Raw genomic sequence first — 17909 nt, 5'->3', positions numbered from 1 at the left:
ACCCTGGGCCTCCTGTGGGCGGGGACACCCTAGGGTCCCGGCCCAGAACAAGGACACTCTGCTGCCCTCAGGAATCCTCTCCCGAGTCTGACTGAGGAAACGGCTTCCCACCCCTGCAGCTGCTCCCACGGTCACCATCTTGCCATGGCATGGTCCTGCAGGGTGATTCACATGGACGCCCCAGGTGCTGCAGTAACTGAACTCCGGGGGCCTGCCTTTTCCCTCCCCATCACAGTTCCACCCTTTCCCATGGCCTGCCCAACCTCAGGCCCAATGCGGAGTCCAGTGCAGTCAGACTGGAGAGGGGGCTGAGCTAGCGTTTTGATTTCTGGAAGAGGGCTGGCCCAGCGGGGGAGAGAGGTGGGATGTCTTCCACACCTCCAGTGCTTCTTGGAGAGAATCCAGGGAATCAGGCAATAGCATGTTAGATCCAGCCTGCAGCTTTATAGCGAATTCTCCAATTTCTCATCTGAGATGACAGGGGTCAGATTTGGAGACCCTCACCCCTAGTTAAAACAGGGTTCAGTTCAGTTCAGTTACTCAGTTGTGTCCGATTCTTTGCGACCCCATGGACTGTAGAACATCAGGCTTCCTTGTCCATCACCAACTCCCGGAGCTTGCTCAAACTCATGTCCATTGAGTTGGTGATGCCATCCAACCATCTCATCCTCTGTCATCCCCTTCTCCTCCTGCCCTCAATCTTTCCCAGCATCAGGGTCTTTTCCAATGAGTCAGTTCTTCACATCAGGTGGCCAAAGTATTGGAGTTTCAGCTTCAGCATCAGTCCTTCCAATGAATATTCTGGACTGACTTCCTTTAGGATTGACTGGTTGGATCTCTTTGCAGTCCAAGGGACTCTCAAGAGTCTTCTTCAATATCACAGTTCAAAAGCATCAATTCTCTGGCACTCAGCTTTCTTTATAGTCCAACTCTCACATCCATACATGACCACTGGAAAGTCATATGACTACTGGAAAGCTGGTAGCTCAGCTCAGAGGCCAGGACTGCAAGGAGCCTTGATTTCTCCCCAGCTAGGGGGCACCTCCCAGACACTGGGGTCCTTCCCTCAGCTTGGTATCTGTCCCTCCCTCTGCCTGGGGGAGGGTCTCCACCACTGGGCCTAGCTCCTTCTCCAGCATTCAAGGGCAGATTAGATAACCATCTCAATAGCCCTTCTCCCCTACACACACACACACACACACACACACACACACACACATTCCTCACACCCTGGCTCCCTGCCAAGGCTTTCCTCACTGGGCAGGGAGTTAACAAGCTCCCTTAACCAGCCTTTCTTCATCCCCAAAGGTCCATTGCTTAACTGTCTACTGAGGATCAGATGACTCCTGAAATATGAAGGTAATGATGCTAACCGCAAGTATTTATTGAGCCCTTCCTAGGTGCCAGGCTCTGCTGTCTGCACCCATTGACTATTTCTCTCCTCCCAAGAATGCAGGAGGTGGAGACTTCTTCCCCATTCTAGAGATGAGGAGACTGAGGCACAAAGAGGTTACCTTGAAGGATACTCTAGTAGGTAGAGAAATGCCCCCCAGCAAAGACAATCAAGTCCTAATCCCTGGAAACTATAACCGTTCATGTAGATGGCAAAGGGGACTTTGCAGATGTGATTGAATTAAGGATCGGGTGATTATCCTGGATTATCTGGGTGGGCCCAATGTCATCACAGGGTCCTTATAAAAGAGGACCAGCAGGCGTCAGCATGATGTTCGTGAGAAAGACTCCACCAGCTGTTGCTGACTTTGGAAATGGAAGGAGGCCAGAGCCGAGGATTTTCCGCAGCCCCTGGAAAACAGAAAAACCTAGAAAACGGATTCTGTCTGTGAACCTCCAGAAAGAACTTCGGCCCTGTGGATACCTTGTTTTTAGCCCAGTGAGATCTTTTTTGGACTTCTGACCTCCAGAACCATAAGACGACAAGTCTGCATTGTTTCAAGCTGCTAAGTCTCTGGTAATTTGTTGTAGCAGCTGCAAAAAATGACTGTGGGTCCAACCCTGGTCAATAGCAGAGCCCAGATCTGAGACCTGGCCGTCCTGATGCAGGCTCCACTCTGAACTCCGCTGCAGCCTCACCATCTCTGCACAATGACAGCAAAGTCCCCTGGTCCCTTCCCTCACCTCCAAACTGAAGGGCCTGTGGGAATCACATTGTTTCAGGCCCTCAGTCACCAAGTGAGAGTGCCATCCCACACTTGGACTCTGACACCCACAGGCACGCTGAAAACCATGGGGTGAAGAGCTCTGTAAAGTGTGTGCAGACAGCCACCCAGGAAGACGAACTGAATTATTTGTCATTTTTAAGAACCCACCTCACGTGAGCATAAGGGCGTGGCTCTGTGTGGGGGACAGGGAGACCTCCAAGCCATTGAACTGCTTCAAGATAGGAGATTATGAAAAATCAGACTGGTCTCCAGTGAGGCTGGGCAGGAAGGCTTCCTGGAGGAGGCATTCACATAGGCTCTGGAGGCTGGTTAGGGTTCCTCCAGCAAACAGCCCAGCTGGTCCTGGGGAAGCTCAGGACTAGAGAGATGCCTGTCTGAGGAACCGAGCCTCTCCCCGCTGTGGTCATAGCACTCACGGCTCTCATCAGCGTGGAGAAAAGGCTGCTTGGCAGACAGCAGCAGTGTGGACAGGCTGCCTTGGACCAGAGGACTCAGCTGGACACAGACAGAGGTGAACTGCAGTCTGACATCAAGACTTAGGGAAGAGCCAGAGCGGACAGCCCTTCTGAGCCCTGCCAGCCACGGCCTGCGCTGCACAGGGGGAAAGGAAAGGCGCCATCTGAATGAATTTTGGCTTCTCCAGACTCAGCAATGCCCTAGCGTGAGTTGCCGAGACTCCAGTCTCTGCCACTTGACTGCTCAAAACCCTGCCTGGCTCTCCAGTTCTTGAGGACGGCCCTGCCGTTACTCTCAGTTGTTGTTGGGTAGGTGTGTGAGCGTGTGACCTTTTCCTACATAGACTGAGCCTCTCGTCCACGTGACTCTGCCCAAGCATCCCTGAGTTCCCATGGAGCCACCACACAGCCAATACCAGAGAGAGAAGCCAGGCACACTCCCGGCCGGAGCGCACCTGTTTGCGCTGCCTGGTGGCTGCAGGCCGATGACTGGGCGGGTTTCGTGCGTGGGCAGAGGCAGAGGCCAGCTCTCCAGGGCTGAGCCGAGCCGAACATCTTCAATCCTGTCATGTCATTGTCCCTAAACACCCACTCCCAGCCTCGTAATTAAAATGCCAGCAAGGACTGCCAGCCTGGGTTGTGGGGAATGCCTGAAACTGGGGCCGCCTGTCTTCAGATGCTAAGGAGTCAAAAAACTCCCAATGAGAAGGGAATTAACAGTAGGCATATTTTCATATATTTGTTCTATTAAATGAACACACACACCACACACACACACACACACACACACACACACACACACACGGTTTGATTGCCCATTTGAATCTAGAAGAACGTGGGAGGATTTTGTGAACATATCCTGTGCACCCAGAAAGGCAAAATGCTGCTCGCCATGAACGTGCAGCGTCTCTGAATGTGACTGCAGTGGAATTTGGAGTTCTGTTGGTTTCTTTTATTTAATCCTGGCAGGAACACATTCTGCAGGATTATAACAAAAATACATCGGGAAAAAAAGTTCTCCATGCCCATATTTACTTTTTAGGCAACTTCCCAGGGACGCACTGCGAGCATGGAGCCCAGAGCAAAGCTGAACAGAGTTATCGTGCGCTTGCGAGCCGGTCCCTGGGAATGCCTGGATTGTCACAAGTGAGAGGAATTTCTTTCTGGAGAGCAGGGCCTGTGTTCCTGCCCGCTTTCAAGTAGTCTTTGTCCTTACTGCCCTTTCCAAAGGGCCTGGCACAAAACTTTGCACATTGGGGGCTGAGATGTTTGAATATCTGTAGAAATGTAAGCCAGAGAAAGCGATGGCACCCCACTCCCGTACTCTTGCCTGGAAAATCCCATGGACGGAGGAGCCTGGTAGGCTGCAGTCCATGGGGTCGCTAAGAGTCGGACACGACTAGGCGACTTCACTTTCACTTTTCACTTTCACTTTCATGCATTGGAGAAGGAAATGGCAACCCACTCCAGTGTTCTTGCCTGGAGAATCCCAGGGACGGCGGAACCTGGTGGGCTGCTGTCTATGGGGTCGCACAGAGTCGGACACAACTGAAGCGACTTAGCAGCAGCAGCAGCAGGAATGTAAGCAGATAATTAGCTTCAGTTTTGCAACATGAAAAAGTTACTAAAGATCTGTGGCACAGCAATGTCAGCATGACTGTTCTGGACACTTAAGAATGGTTAAGATGGTCAATTTTATATGTTTTATACCACACAAAATGTGTGTGTGTGCTCAATCACTTCAGTCCTGTCTGACTCTCTGTTACCCTATGGACTGTAGCCCACCAGGTTCCTCTGTCCATGAAGATTCTCCAGCCAAGAATACTGGAGTGGGTTGCCATTTCCTTCTCCAGGGGATCTTCCCAACCCAGGGATCGATCCCACATCTCCTGTGTCTCTTGCACTGCAGGGGATTCTTTACTGCTGAGCCACCAGGGAAGCCAGCGCACGTGTGTGTATACATATGTATATTCTGTGTTATTCTTAGTCACTCAGTCATGTCCGACTCTTTGTGACCCCATGGACTGTAACCCACCAGGCTCCTCTGTCCTTGGGGATTCTCCAGCCAAGAATACTGGAGTGGGTTGCCATGCCCTCCTCCAGGGGATCTTCCCAACTCAGGGACTGAACCCAGGTCCCGCATTGTAGGTGGATTCTTAACCATCTGAGTCACCAGGGAAGCTCAAGAATACTGGAGTGGGTAGCTTATCCCTTCTCTAGGGTATCTTCCCCACCCAGGAATAGAATCAGGGTCTTTGGCCTTGCAGGTGGATTCTTTACCAGCTGAGCTACCAGGGAAGCCTATCTATATATAGTCATATATCTCTATCTATCTATCTATCTATCTATACAGAGAGAGAGAGAGAGAGAGAGAGAGAGAGAGGAAACTTTTGTAATTCAAGACTTGAAATCTGTATGCTTTAGAAATGCATGGTGACTGCTGATTGGCATGGGACTCCTTCTTCATGATAAAAATGTTTTGGAATTAGAGAGTGGTAATGGTTGCACAGCCTTATGAATATACTGTACTGAATATAAGTGTACTGAACTGTACACTTAAAATGGTAAATTTTATGGTATGTGAATTTTATCTTGATTGAAAAATGCATGAAGAACTTGTAGATTTGAGGCCTCACACTGGTGGTTCTGGTCTGGAAGGGGCTAGGAGTCTTCATTTTTAGCAAACTTCCCTGGTGCCACTCAGACTGACATTTAGAAGTGACTGCCTTTGAGCAGTGAGTGCACAAATCATAGTTGTTGTTTATCGCTGCCGTGCCTGACCCTTTGCAACCCCATGGACTGTAGCCCGCCAGGCTCCTCCGTCCATGGGCTTTCCCAAGCAAGATTACTGGAAGTGTGTTGCCACTTCCCTCTCCAGGAGATCTTCCTGATCCAGGGATTGAACCCACATCTTCTGCACTGGCAGGCGGATTCTTTACCAGTGAGCCACCAGGGAAGCTACAAATCACGGAGACTTTCCTAAAACACAGGTTCTGGACCCGAGATTCAGTAGTTCCTGTAAGATCCTTGTGATGCTGCTGCTGCTGATCAGCATACCCCACTTTGAGGGCAAGACCCAAGGACACAGAAGGGCTGCTCCCCAACCGCACAATCCAGGCCCCTCCTCTCCCTCAGTGCCTCCCGAGCCCGCTAGGGGGCGCTGTGGGAGGCCCGCCGGGCGCTTCCATCCCCGGGTAGCAGAGCATCAAGGAGCCTCCCAGAGCCATCAAGAGCCCAGCGCAGGGCCTCCCGGATGCTGAGCCTCTCCCTGGGGCAGCTGCCCTGGGAGACAAGGTCCACATCAGGGTCCTCAGGGCCGGTCCTGCCAGGCAGAACCAGCTCCTCACAGCCTGAGAGCCACCACTTCTGGTGGCCCCTCTGGCCAGGCTGGGGACTCTGCTGGCCCTGCTCCCCGTGGCTCACCTGCCTCCCTGGCCTCAGCCGCCCCGTGGCCCAGCCTTGCAGGAACCCCGGGGCTGCAGGTGCATCCCCAGGGGCTGAGCTGACTGCTAAACAGAGCTGGTTGGTTAGATACCTGGAGGAGAAGCCCCAGGTGGGAGCCAGAGCCTGCTTTCAGTGAGGCCACGCCCTCGCAGTGAGTCCAGAGAGAGGCTCAGAGCACGAAGAAGGATGGCCTTTCCTCCTACTGCACTGCTCTCACCAGGCTATGCCCACACGCCAGCAAAATGACAACTCCTCATGTGGTTGTCTAATCACTCTTGGGCGGGGGGGTGGGGTGCTGTAAAATTCCCAAGGGGGCAAGGACAGGGACTTATCCAGTTTGATAAGCACCCCAGAGTGCCAGGCAAAGTGTGTAGCACCTACAGGGAGCTTGGGAATGGCTCAAAATTAAATCCAGAACCACCCATGCCTCACAAAGTAGGATGCAGCTGTGAATAGTAAGCTGCTCCATGAACACGGTCCCTCCCCACAGTGTCTGCCCACCTTGGAGACCACCCTTCTGATGCCACAGTTACGGCCTAAAAAGGGGGGTGCGGTGTTCCCTGGATGTACACGTCTCAGGATCCCCAGGAGACAGGTCAGAGCAAGCTGGAGGGGGCCAGAGAGCATCTGCATGCAGAAAACGAATGGGCCCTAAGGCCCTCTGAGTGGCCCCGGGTTTGGGATCAGCGCTGGGTCACAGGTGGGCAGACCATGGAGCCAGGAATGGGCACCTCTCATCCCTGCCTGGATAGGAAAGGCCCCCTGAGTAGTCAGCATTCGGTTACTCAGTTCCTCACTGGACAGCCATTTTCACCAAGCCTCCTGCCCTGCCCAGAGGCCTTGGCCTTCCAACCAGAAGGGGAACAGAGAGGAAATTTTAGGGAGCTCCCTTGGGCCCAAACTGCCAACCCCACAACTAATCACACTGCTGAGCCCAGCAGTGTTGATCAATTAACAGCCAAGCCAGCTGCAGCTAAAGCAAAGCTGCCCAGGCCCTCACGCTGAAACACAGGCACCTCTGACTCCATGGCCAGACACCCGCCCTCCCCAAGAGGCTCTGCATGTGGGATCCCTTTTCTGAAATCCAAAGAACAGCCATTTCCCTGTTCCATGCTCGGTCTGAATGGGATCCTTCTAGGACCCAAAGACCAGTACCCATCCCTCATCGCACCACAGCCCACCCATCGGTCTCCTCCACAGCCTGAAGCTTTTTCAGGCTGTGGTTTACATAATTTAATGCTAACCAGAGTTCTTTGAGATACTCTGAAACTGCAAATGTTTTGTCAACACCTAATCAAAAAGCAAGTGTTGCCTCCCTCGAAAGAGGCCCACGTATGACTAAACCAGAGGCCTCCTGATTGGGAAGCAGTTTCTCCTTGGCTGAGCCCTGGTGACCTGCCGGAGGTCCCTGCCAGTGGGTGGGGAGGTGCAGGGCATGGCAGGGTTGGGGGGGGCTGCAATGCGAAGGGGACATGGGGAGCCAAGACCAGAATCAGGGGACACTGACCGGCCTCATTTCTTCTGCTTTCCTTGGTAGCTCAGCTTCTAGGACGCTTCTCTCCTGAAGAATCAGCTGAATCTCCCAAGCCTTCATGTGTCCACTATCCCCCAGGATCTTGTTAAAATGCAGATGCCAAATCGGCAGGTCTTGGGGTGGGGTCTGAGAGACTGATGTCCAATCGGCTCCCAGGTGAGGACTGTGTGCTTGCTTGTTTGAGGACTGACCAGGAATCAACATCGCCCTTAGTCCTAAATGCCCTGTCCACCCTCTTCCCCGGGTGGGGCCCACCCAGCAGGGATCGATTGCAAAGGATATGAATGCACCAAGATCTTCACAGCCACTCTCCGGATGGGGTGGAAGGGGCTGAGGACATGCAAGGCGTTGGTGGCGCTGAACCGGAAGATGGTCTTGCCTTTGTTCAGGACGATGAAGGTCTGCGGACAGAGAGCCACTTTAGGTAGGGTGGCAGCCCTAGGTCCTTATGGAGGAGCTCCTGGGGGGCAAGTGTGGGCTCAGAGGTCTAGAACTCTGGCAGAGGGGTAGGGTGAGAGGAAGAGGAGAGGGCCTGACAGAGTGGTGGGGGTACCGGGAGCTGGCAGGTGAGTGGATCCTCACATGGTCACCCATGGCTGGGCTGGGACAAGAGCAAGTTCAGGGGATTGTCAGGTTGGGTAGATTTAGTTTCGTTTCAGTGAGAAGGGGCCTTTCATGATCCTAGCTGAGCTGTTATCATAGCAGAGGCCAGGACCCAGCTGATGCCCCCCTGGTTCCCCTCTCCCTCTGACCCCTCTGTGCTTCCCCACCGGGCCCACCGAAGACTGAGGGTGCGAGGAGGGAGCTGGGTCAGCAGGGACAACCAAAGAGGGATGAGGAAAATGCAGAACTCAGCCCAGGAGACAGAAACTTTCCCTGGGACCCTGTCTCCTGGAGTCCAGACAGATGGCAGCCCCAGCTGACACCAGAGGCCACGACCTGGTGTCTTCCTCACTAGGGTCATGTGTTGCCCAGGGTAAACCTGCTCTTCACGCTTCTGGAAGATTCTATCTACACAGCACAGTGAGGCATGGGAGTGGACAGTGGGTGTTGGAGGCTGCGCCACAGCACATGGAGTGGGCATCTGCGTCCAGTGCCGTCTTTGAGGACAGCGGTCCATCCCCGTTGGCTACAGCAGGCACTGCTGAGGTGGCAAGGCCTGGGGCTGGGCTTCTCCCAGGGCTGAGCTGGTGAGATAAGGTTCTATTTAATCTGGGCTAGGGAGACAAGCTGTCCAGAAAGATCGGGACTGAAAGTTCTGCTGTGGTACCTGTGTCACCCCATGGGGTTGCAGGCAGTGTGACCAGGGGTCAGTAAGGCAAGACAGGAGGTTAGAGACCAGAATCCTACCTGGGGCCACTGCTCAAGTGTCCCTGGTCACAGGGACAGGAGAGTGTCCCTGACTGCTCCCGGGCTGAGCTGCCACCAGCCCCCAAAGCCCAGCCCAGCTCTGGCCCACTCTCAGTTGGGTCCCTTTGCCATGACTCCAGTCTGTGAACTCCGACCCCATCACCACTTTGATGCACCACTCAAACCATGACTCGTCCCAGACGTGGCCTTAACCCCAGCCCTAATTCCAGCTCTGACCAACCAGGACCTAGGCCCACCCACCCTGACTAATCCCAATATAGCCAGAGCCCTCACCTTCACCCAGCCTGAGTCACCTGAATTGGGGGGTGGGGAGTGAGGCCAAATTCATGGTCTCTTCGCCCACATGTGCGCATAGCCTGGGTGGGCTTGACCTCCACCCATGCACACATGCGTGCACAGGGGGAGACAGCTGCGCATCACTCCCACTCGCAGACCCCTGGTCTCCTGGATGCAGTCTCAGCGCATAGTGACACACCGCTCAGGCGCCTGGTAACACTGACACACACTCAGGAACACCAGGTGCTGGCCCTGCCCTGGAAATGCCAGCCTGTCAGCCCTCAGTGCCTCCTCAGCCCGGGCACTGACAGCAGGGATGTGGGCAGGACCCGTCTTGCTTGGCACCCAGCCTTCTGGGAAGAGGCCTCCACCAAATTGAAACCCACCTTCCCCTGGCCATGTAGCCCAAAGTGTGGGCAGCTGGGGTGGGGACTCAGGCCTCTGCAGGAGCCCTGTGTGCCCGAGGTCTGGCCGGGTGCAGGCGGCACATGGTCCTGAGAGGTGAGGACAGCGCAGGGGCCCCAGATGGGGGAATTTATCTCCTGGGTAGAAATTCATGCTGGAGGAAGCTTGAGTTACCCCATCCAAGTGGCCAAAGGGCTTCCCTGGTGGCTCTGACAGTAGAAGAATCTGCCTGCAGTGTGGGAGACCCAGGTTTAGTCCCTGGGTCGGGAAGATCCCCTGGAGAACAGAATGGCAACCCACTCTGGTATTCTTGCCTAGAGAATCCCATGGACAGAGGAACCTGGCGGGCTACAGTTGTGGAGTCGGACACGGCCGTGACTAAGACACACAAAGAGTGGGCCAAAGTCCATTCCTCTCCCCACACTCTGAAGGGACAATGGCAGAGCCACCGGCTTCCCACTCCTTTCAGATTTCCCATGAGCCCTCACAGTCCCATCACCAGCCCACAAGGCCCAGATGCTGCCGCTGTGGCCCCCAAGCCGTGATGGCACAGCCAATGCCCAGCAAATTCTCTGGGGTGGGGGGCGGAGGCTACACGCTGTCCCTGCTTGGGGGAGGGATCCCATGCTGTGCTCTGGGTCCAAAACTCAACTCAGGACAGGACTCAGGGCCCGACTCTGACTGACATACACACCACAGGATCAGGAGTCCTCCAGGGGTGGAAATCTGACCACAGATTATCCCCTGAGTAGATGCTCCACCAGGAGGCAAGATTTCCAGAGTGGCTGCCTGCTCTTTCCTTAACAGCACTGAACCATCTCAGGCTGCATAATTCTGGGCTTTTTTTCTGGAACTCCAAAGTTAAGGTGATTGGAATATAGATTACTAATGACTCACTTCCCCGAGGCCCAAGGGAGCCAGCCCCAAAGAGAGCCCCGTATGGAGGTGAGAACCTCTCCCTGTCTGCCTGGTCGACTGAGATGCTGCGGGGAGGCGGGGTGGGAGTGGGTGGCAGTCACCTTTTGAGTGCTATAGAAGGGGTCCAGGTCCTCCAGGGGCTCCCCGATGAGCTCTCGGGGTGGGTTGCCGTAGAGATCCGGCAGCTTTTTGGAGGCTTGCAGGTCCAGCTGGGGCCGGGGCGCCTCCTCCTCGGGCAGCCCGTCGCGGCTCTCCTGCGAGGCGGCCGAGCTCCGGGCCTGCTTCTCTGCCATGCGCTTCTCGATGGCCGCCAGAGACTCCCGGGTGAACCTGCGGAAGCTGCTGGTGCCCCGAGGTAACAGGAAGGCTGCCATCTTCTCATCCTGCTTCTGGGGCACAGGCTGTCCTCACGCTGCCTGAAGGGAAGCTGAAAGACACGCAGACATGGGGCTGAGGCTGCATCCGGGGCCAGGGGGCGGGGTGGTCAGACCTGGGGGGAGCGGCTGGGCCTGGTGGAGGAAGAACCCACATCCTTGCAGAGATGCCCCCCACCTCTCCAGAGGCATGCCCGGCAGATGCCGACCCGGGGAAACCCGGAATCCTCTGGGCTGCGGGGAATGCAAGGGGATCTGCAGGAGGGGCACTTGTCCCTTCCCCATCCCAAGGAGCAACTTTGAAAGCAAGTACACACGAGAAACTGGGTCACCAGTGACCCTTCATTCTACCCTATTCAATACAAAAGGAAACCCTCACACCTGTGGGTTTCCTGACCAAGCCCACTTTGACACACTTCTCACAACTGGTGCCCCCCCAACACCCTGGGCTGAGGGGGACACTCCACGGGAAGGGGCAGGAAAGGGGCTGGTCATCTGTTCATCCTAGATCTCTGGCAGGGCTGGTCCTGAACGCACGAGTGAGGGAATGAATGGTGACTACGTAGGTGAGGGGCAGGTGCATTAGAAGGTACCTGATGGTGCCCTTCCTCTCATTTGCCTCCTCTACAGGACACCCTGGGACCCTAGGAGGGTGATCAGAGGCCTCCCGGGCCAATGTACGAACTCTGGGCTTCCTTTCCAGGCAGCTCTCTGGCCTGAGTGGTGGGACCAGAGGGCGGGGGACAGTCTGTCTGGTCTTCCCACCGTGTACCTGTGCGGGGGAGGGTACCCAGACTTCACCTGGGGCACGGAGGTGCCAACATCTGGCAATGGCTGGGGCATCTGGATCTGCTGACCGAGGCCCAGGAAAGTCCTGCAGGTTTGGGGAAACAGCTGGGTAACAGTTTGGCAGCTGCCATCCAGATGTTGGCAACCTGGCGTACACAGCTGCCTCAGGGGCCACCCCCCAGAGCATCTCAAGGAAATCCCCGAGGGAGACAGCCTTCCAGAGATGGGAAATGCTGACGGAGCATCCCAGACTCCCCCACGCCTCCACTCGCTCCCCTCCCCCTGAGTCTGAACAAACCCTGAGAGATAGCAGAACCAGAAAATGGTGACCCCGCCTCCACTAGGACTTCCAGCCAGGCGCCCACGAGTGATGCCATACAGGGAGAATGTGGCCCCCAGTGGCCTCAGATGATCCAGGACCTGGTGTGAACAGGCTCTGACTCTGACACGGAGCCTGGAGAATGTGTGCCCGACTGCCCCACCAAAACAGGATGTGGTCAGCCCAGCTCCCCAGTGGGACACCTCAGCCAATGGGAGGGGAAGGCCGTGTTGCTAATTACCACATCAAACCCAGGCAGGGCCGGGCACCTGTTGGAGGTCTCTGCCAGGACAAAATCCCTTTCCGTCAAAGATCGGCTTGGCCTTGATCTGACTCCTGACACACGTCACTGCTGACCCCAACGAGCAGCCGCCACCCTGACCCCTGCGCATACCCCGCCAAGGGCTGGGGCCCCGAGCACCGCGAAGTAGGCACCTGGCCAGGTGACAGGTAAACAGTGAGCAAGCACAGCCAGGTCTCAAAAGGGCGCCCCTGGTCCCAGGGGCGCCATGGCGCGGAATGTGTGAAGGGAAGCCAGAGGAGAGAGGTCCCAGGACGCTGTCAGAGCCACCCGTGCTTCAGCCTCTTGCGCTTCTCTTTCCCTCCAGTAAAGTTAAAGGAACATCCTTGTTGAAAACAGCAGGTGAAGGAGTAGGTCCCCCTTTAATCAAAGGCTGTCCCTCTCTACCTCCGTCTTTGCATGCACAAAGACAGGCAACTGTAATACTTATCACCAAATGTGAATGGTGATTTTTTTTCCCCCAGGCTGGGAATTCAGGTAATTTTAAACTTTCTTCTTTGTGCTCTTCTTCAGTTCTTGAATTATTTATGATGATTTTGTGTTACTTTTACAAATACAATAAACTCATTATTCTTTTTTATTTTTTTTTTAAAGAAGAAGCCAGCCTGGATGCCAGTAGCCCCTTCCTTGCAGGGCAATCCTCTTCACTCAGCAATCACTAGCCCCGTAAATCAGGAAACCTCCTCTTTTGCTTGGAATTATTTCCTAAAAATAGTGTTCTCTGTCTCACTGTATCCATCTGTGTCCATATGCCTGCAAGGTTTCTGGAGACACGTGGACGCCCATGGACCTACGGAGTCTTTACTGGTACATACCCGTGCATGTGTGTGTGTGTGCGTGCAAGCCTGCACCTGCATATGCATCTGTTCCAGTAAAAGTGTTTGTAAAATGTGTACTGAAATCAACTTTTCATACAGATTGGTGCCCATATCCTAAGTGTACACACGTGGATGAATTTCCACAAACTGAACTCACCCAGTATCTAGCATCCAGGTTGGGAAATAGGTAATTTCCAGTTCCTCTGAAATAGGTAATTTCTAGCTCCCCTTCACTCCCCAACTGAATAACCATTCTTCTGACTGCTAACAGTCAGGAGACCAGCTCTGTCTCTGCAGTTCGGAGGCACCTAACAGACCTCTTGGAGTGATGGGAAAAAAATTCAGGGGAGGGGATTGCCTCTCATTCTCAAATTACCTACCTGAAATCTAACAAATTCTCTACCTGAAACTTAACATCTCCTTCCATTATGAATGTAGGCAGCAAAACGGAAGGGCCAGCATTACCGGTGACCAACAGAAATGCAGCTATTTCCCTGTCCCATGACAGGGGCTGCAATATCTCAAATGTCATTAATGCCATGGCTACTTTAAAACTGGGGCTTCCCAGGTGGTTCAGTGGTAAAGAATTCACCTGCAATGCAAGAGACGCGGGTTCGATTCCTGGGTCGGGAAGATCCCCTGGAGGAGGATATGGCAAATCCACTCCAGTATTCTTGCTTGGGCAATCCCATGGACAGTAAGCCTGATGGGCTACAGTCCATGGGGTCGCAAAGAGTCAGACACGACTGAGCAACTGAGCATGCACATGTATTAGAACCATTGTTAGATATTATCTAATAAAGTAATCATGAAGCCCCAACAACGGGGCCCTGGGTCCTGGGAAGGGTCTTTCCGCAGCTGGCTTCCAGCAGGGAACCAAACCCCTGGGGCTTGGTGGTTTGTGAAACCAGATTCCAGAGGAAGTTCCCGGCTCCCCAGCAGCAGGGCAGCTTCAGGTTCCAAAGTAAACCTGCCATGAGCGTGCTTTGTCTCTGGGTCCCCACAGGTGGCCCACTGTGGGCGGGTGGGATCCGTTTTCTCCCTTGTTCTCCGCTGCCTGCACCTGGCTCTGGCCCTGCCCTTCCCTCAGAAGCTCGGGGCCCACGCCCTGCTGAGGCTGAGGCTGAGACTAGCTGAGCCCTGGCTGCAAGCTTTCCAGTGACAGCGGGGTAAGGAGACGTCGGTGTAGATCTGAGGACACTCCAGACTCCATACCCTTCTGGCATAGGTGCACAGGCCCTCAGCTTTGTGGGAAGAACCCACCTCTGGCTGGGGAAGTACAGGGGGCCTCTGTCTCTCACAACTCCATCATGTGGGGGAGCCGGTCCCAGATTTGATTCAAAGATCACACAAAGATCATACTCTTCTAGATGCCAGCATTTCATGACTCTCACTCTCACCCAGGACAGCCTCTCCATCTGCACAACTTCTCCACTGGCAACAGTCTCTCCACCTGCACCAGTCTCTGTACTTGAACCAGTCTCTCCATTTTGGACTGCCAGGAGATCAAATCAGTCAATCCTAAAGGAAATCAATCCTGATATTCATTGGAAGGACTGAAGCCGAAGCTCCAATACTTTGGCCACCTTATGCAAAGAGCTGACTCAATTGGAAAAGACCCTGATGCTGGGAAAGACTGAAGGCAAGAGGAGAAGGGGATGACGACAAAGGATGAGATGGTTGGACGGCACCACCAAGTCAATGGACATGAGTTTGAGCAAACTCTGGGAGATGGTAAAGGACAGGGAGGCCTGCCTTGCTGTAGTTCATGGGGTCTCAAAGAGTCGGACACGACTGAGCGACTAAACAATAACAACTCCGTTTATACCAGCTTCTCCATTTGTACCAAATTCTCCATCTGCACCATCATCTTCACCTGCCCTCTAGGCTGGGTCAGCTTCTTCCAGCTGATCCCTCTTCCTGGGCCAGTTTCCCCTGTTCTGTCACTTAAGCTCTAAGGAGCCCTTACTCCATCCTGTCCCAAGTCCATCAGTGGATTACCACGTGCATCTCTCCCTAAGTTCTGCTGGCTCCTGCGAGTTCTTGGGAGCAAACGGTGAGCCCTCCTTTTCAAACCGGCTCCTCCTGACATCATCTCCTCGGACACTGGCCACAATCCCCCAACTCCACCAAACATCAGGCCTCCATCTCCACAGCCACTGCCCTGGGATGGGCTTCCTGGCTCCAACTGGGACTAGTCCTGAGCCCACTGCCACCGCCTCCTCCCTCGTTCCTTCCACCTGCCATGTGCGGCTCCCACCACTCCCTGGCTCAGACATTCCCAGCACTGCCGCTGGCCTGTGCTGGGCTGAGTCGCTGCAGGCTCCTCTCACTGCCCCACCTCCTCCAGGAGACCCTCTCTGACTGCCCCCGCCCACACTGACGTCCCTCCTCTGGGCCAGGAGGCTGAGGCCGCATCCCGTCCTGGATCCCTTTCTGGCCTCAGCTGCCCTCTGACAGTTGGTGGAGTGGGTCTGGTCTCCCCAGACATGTTGGAAACCTCTTCTGAGGACAAGGCTCCCTCCTCTGAGTCACTAGCCTGTAGGTACAGGAATTCACATCTGGGTGGAAATGCTGTAGGGGGAGAGTGTTAACTGTTCACACCAGAAACTCGACCTCCCTAGACTGTCTCATCTTTTTACATCTTCCTGAAAGAAGATTTCCTGAATGCACAGGGCACACAGCTGGTGCTCAGTCAGTGGTGGTGGTTATGATGCCGGGACATGGGACAGGACAGCCTGGCAGCCCGCGGTGCAGCCGCGTAACGTTGAGGTGGAGGAGGGACACGCAGACATCCCGGGCGTCAGCACTGAAATTCCTGAATCCCCAAATACCCTTCAGTCCCGGGAAAATTAGGCCAGCTGGCCGTTCCCTGTGGTGAGGAGGGACCCGACTCCAGCCTAACCCCTCCTTGCAGCCCCTTCCTGCCCACGCTCCTCCCGGATCCTGAAGGCAGTTCCTGAGTCACTTCTGGCATTTTGGTCACCTTGGAATTGGAGCCTCTGGAACACAACAGGCAAAGAATATTCTTTGCCATGTAAATTTATGCAAAGCACTCTGTGGAAGTGGTTCCCTGGCTTCCTAGAAAATCTCTGCTGGCTTCCTTGGCTCTGGGCGCCTCCTTCCTGCCCTGCAGCCCAGGTGACCTCAGGCTGGAGCACCCATTGCCCTGGGCAGTGGTTTCACCCCTGATCTACCCCTGCCCCCTCAGTCCCGGGGGCTCAGGGAGCTCAGGAAGTAGGAGCTCACTCCCCAGAGGCAGAGGTAAGGGTACCAGGAGCCACTTCATTTCTTCCTTGAGGAGAATCCGTTGGAACTAATCAGTACCTCAACACATAGACTCATTTTATTAACTGAATGACTCAGTGAACATTTAATCAGCACTCACTGTACACAGCCCTACAAATTATTTCTTAGAATACTCTTCTTCCTCAGATGATGGATTCCAAATCAACAGATGCAATGATAGGAAAGGGAGAAGAGTCACCAGCAAATAGACTGTGGTAGCTTGTAAGGATACTTTCACTGGGTATTGTTGAGACTGGCATGAGGAGATGCCCTGGGCCAGAGAACCCAGACTTGTGCCCAGGTCTGCTTGCCTCTCTGTCTCTGAAAGACTTCCAAGTTCAATGCGGGACAGCGGCAAAGTCAGGGCTGTGGCTCGGAAGCAAGACGGCCTGTGCGATCCTGGGTCCTGGCCACTTGTGTGTTCTTGGGCAACCATCAATTGATGGTTCTCTACCTCACTTTTCCCACAGGTAAAACAGGGTTAATAACAGTACCTATTTCATGGGGCTGTTCTGAGGCATAAGTATATTAACATTTGCACATGCTCAGCACATGTGTCATTTGCTATAATCATTGTGGTTATCGTTGCCATTCTTTTTTCTCTCAAGAAGTCCAGCTCAGAAGACCCTTCTCTGAAAAACCTTCTGGTGGCCCACACCTGTCCTCCCTGCCTGGCTGGTCCTTCCCTTCCCTGTGTTCCTGGCATACTGCATTCCCATATTTGGCTTTATCACAATTTGCTTCCACATCTGCCTCTCCCTCTCCCAAAGCACAGTCTGGCCCCCAAGAGGAGCCTATAAGGGCCTGGTGAATGAAGGAGTGTATGCGTGAATGAACAAGTGCCAGCTTAACCTTCCTATTCCCCAGCCACTAACCACACCGTGACCTTGGACAATGTTATTACCACCCACCTCATCCTTTCTGGACCTCAGTTTCCCCAGCCATGAGCTGAGGTGGGTCAGCCCAGCAGCGTCACCTGCTAATTACCTGCCTGGGAGTAACTTCACACAACAATCCTAGGACGAAGGGAGGTTATTATGCCCATTTTACAGATGGGAGACCTGCTGCCACCATCCGTGGCGAAGCCAGGCCCGTGAGACTAACCACTGCACGACACTGCCTCCCGCCTCTGCCGGCACGGAGAGCAAGGAGGAAGGGTCAGGGTTACCTGCGGCCTGCCCCTCTGGACTGAGCATGTCTGTGATCCTGGCTCCAAAGCTAAGAGCCAGCCCATCAGCCTCCATGGAGGCTGATCCTCCTCCAGCGCAGCCCAGCTGGCCAGGACCACGCCCAGGCGCCCATGTACGGCCAGGGAGACCTGGCTGATTTCTGCCCCTGCCCAGAGTCGGCATTTTCTCTGACAGCAATTTTCTCTCCACCTCAGGCTCGTGGAGCTGCTTGGTACCAGGGCGAAGCCACCCCGACCCGCGGCTCGTG

The 17909-nt window shown here is 54.4% G+C and overlaps 1 protein-coding gene across 2 annotated transcripts in view; it reads right to left on the bottom strand.

Moving 5' to 3' along the window:
• The window catches only part of SCN5A (sodium voltage-gated channel alpha subunit 5), a 108002-nt gene that overhangs the window by 80004 nt on the left and 10089 nt on the right, over positions 1-17909 (bottom strand). For both annotated transcript variants that reach the window (XM_027523173.1, XM_027523174.1), the window contains exons 2-3: positions 10685-11010; positions 7896-8014 (exon numbers count right to left, since the gene is read on the bottom strand). In XM_027523173.1, coding sequence (XP_027378974.1) covers positions 7896-8014; positions 10685-10957 — 392 coding nt within the window. In that variant the 5' untranslated portion in view covers positions 10958-11010. The remainder of the gene's footprint in view (positions 1-7895; positions 8015-10684; positions 11011-17909) is intronic.

The sequence above is a fragment of the Bos indicus x Bos taurus genome, chromosome 22 (genome assembly GCF_003369695.1).
Source record: "Bos indicus x Bos taurus breed Angus x Brahman F1 hybrid chromosome 22, Bos_hybrid_MaternalHap_v2.0, whole genome shotgun sequence".
In the NCBI taxonomy this organism is placed as follows: domain Eukaryota; kingdom Metazoa; phylum Chordata; class Mammalia; order Artiodactyla; family Bovidae; genus Bos; species Bos indicus x Bos taurus.
The sequence above is the reverse complement of the archived record's forward strand: the minus strand, read 5'-3'. Positions and strand labels throughout refer to the sequence as shown.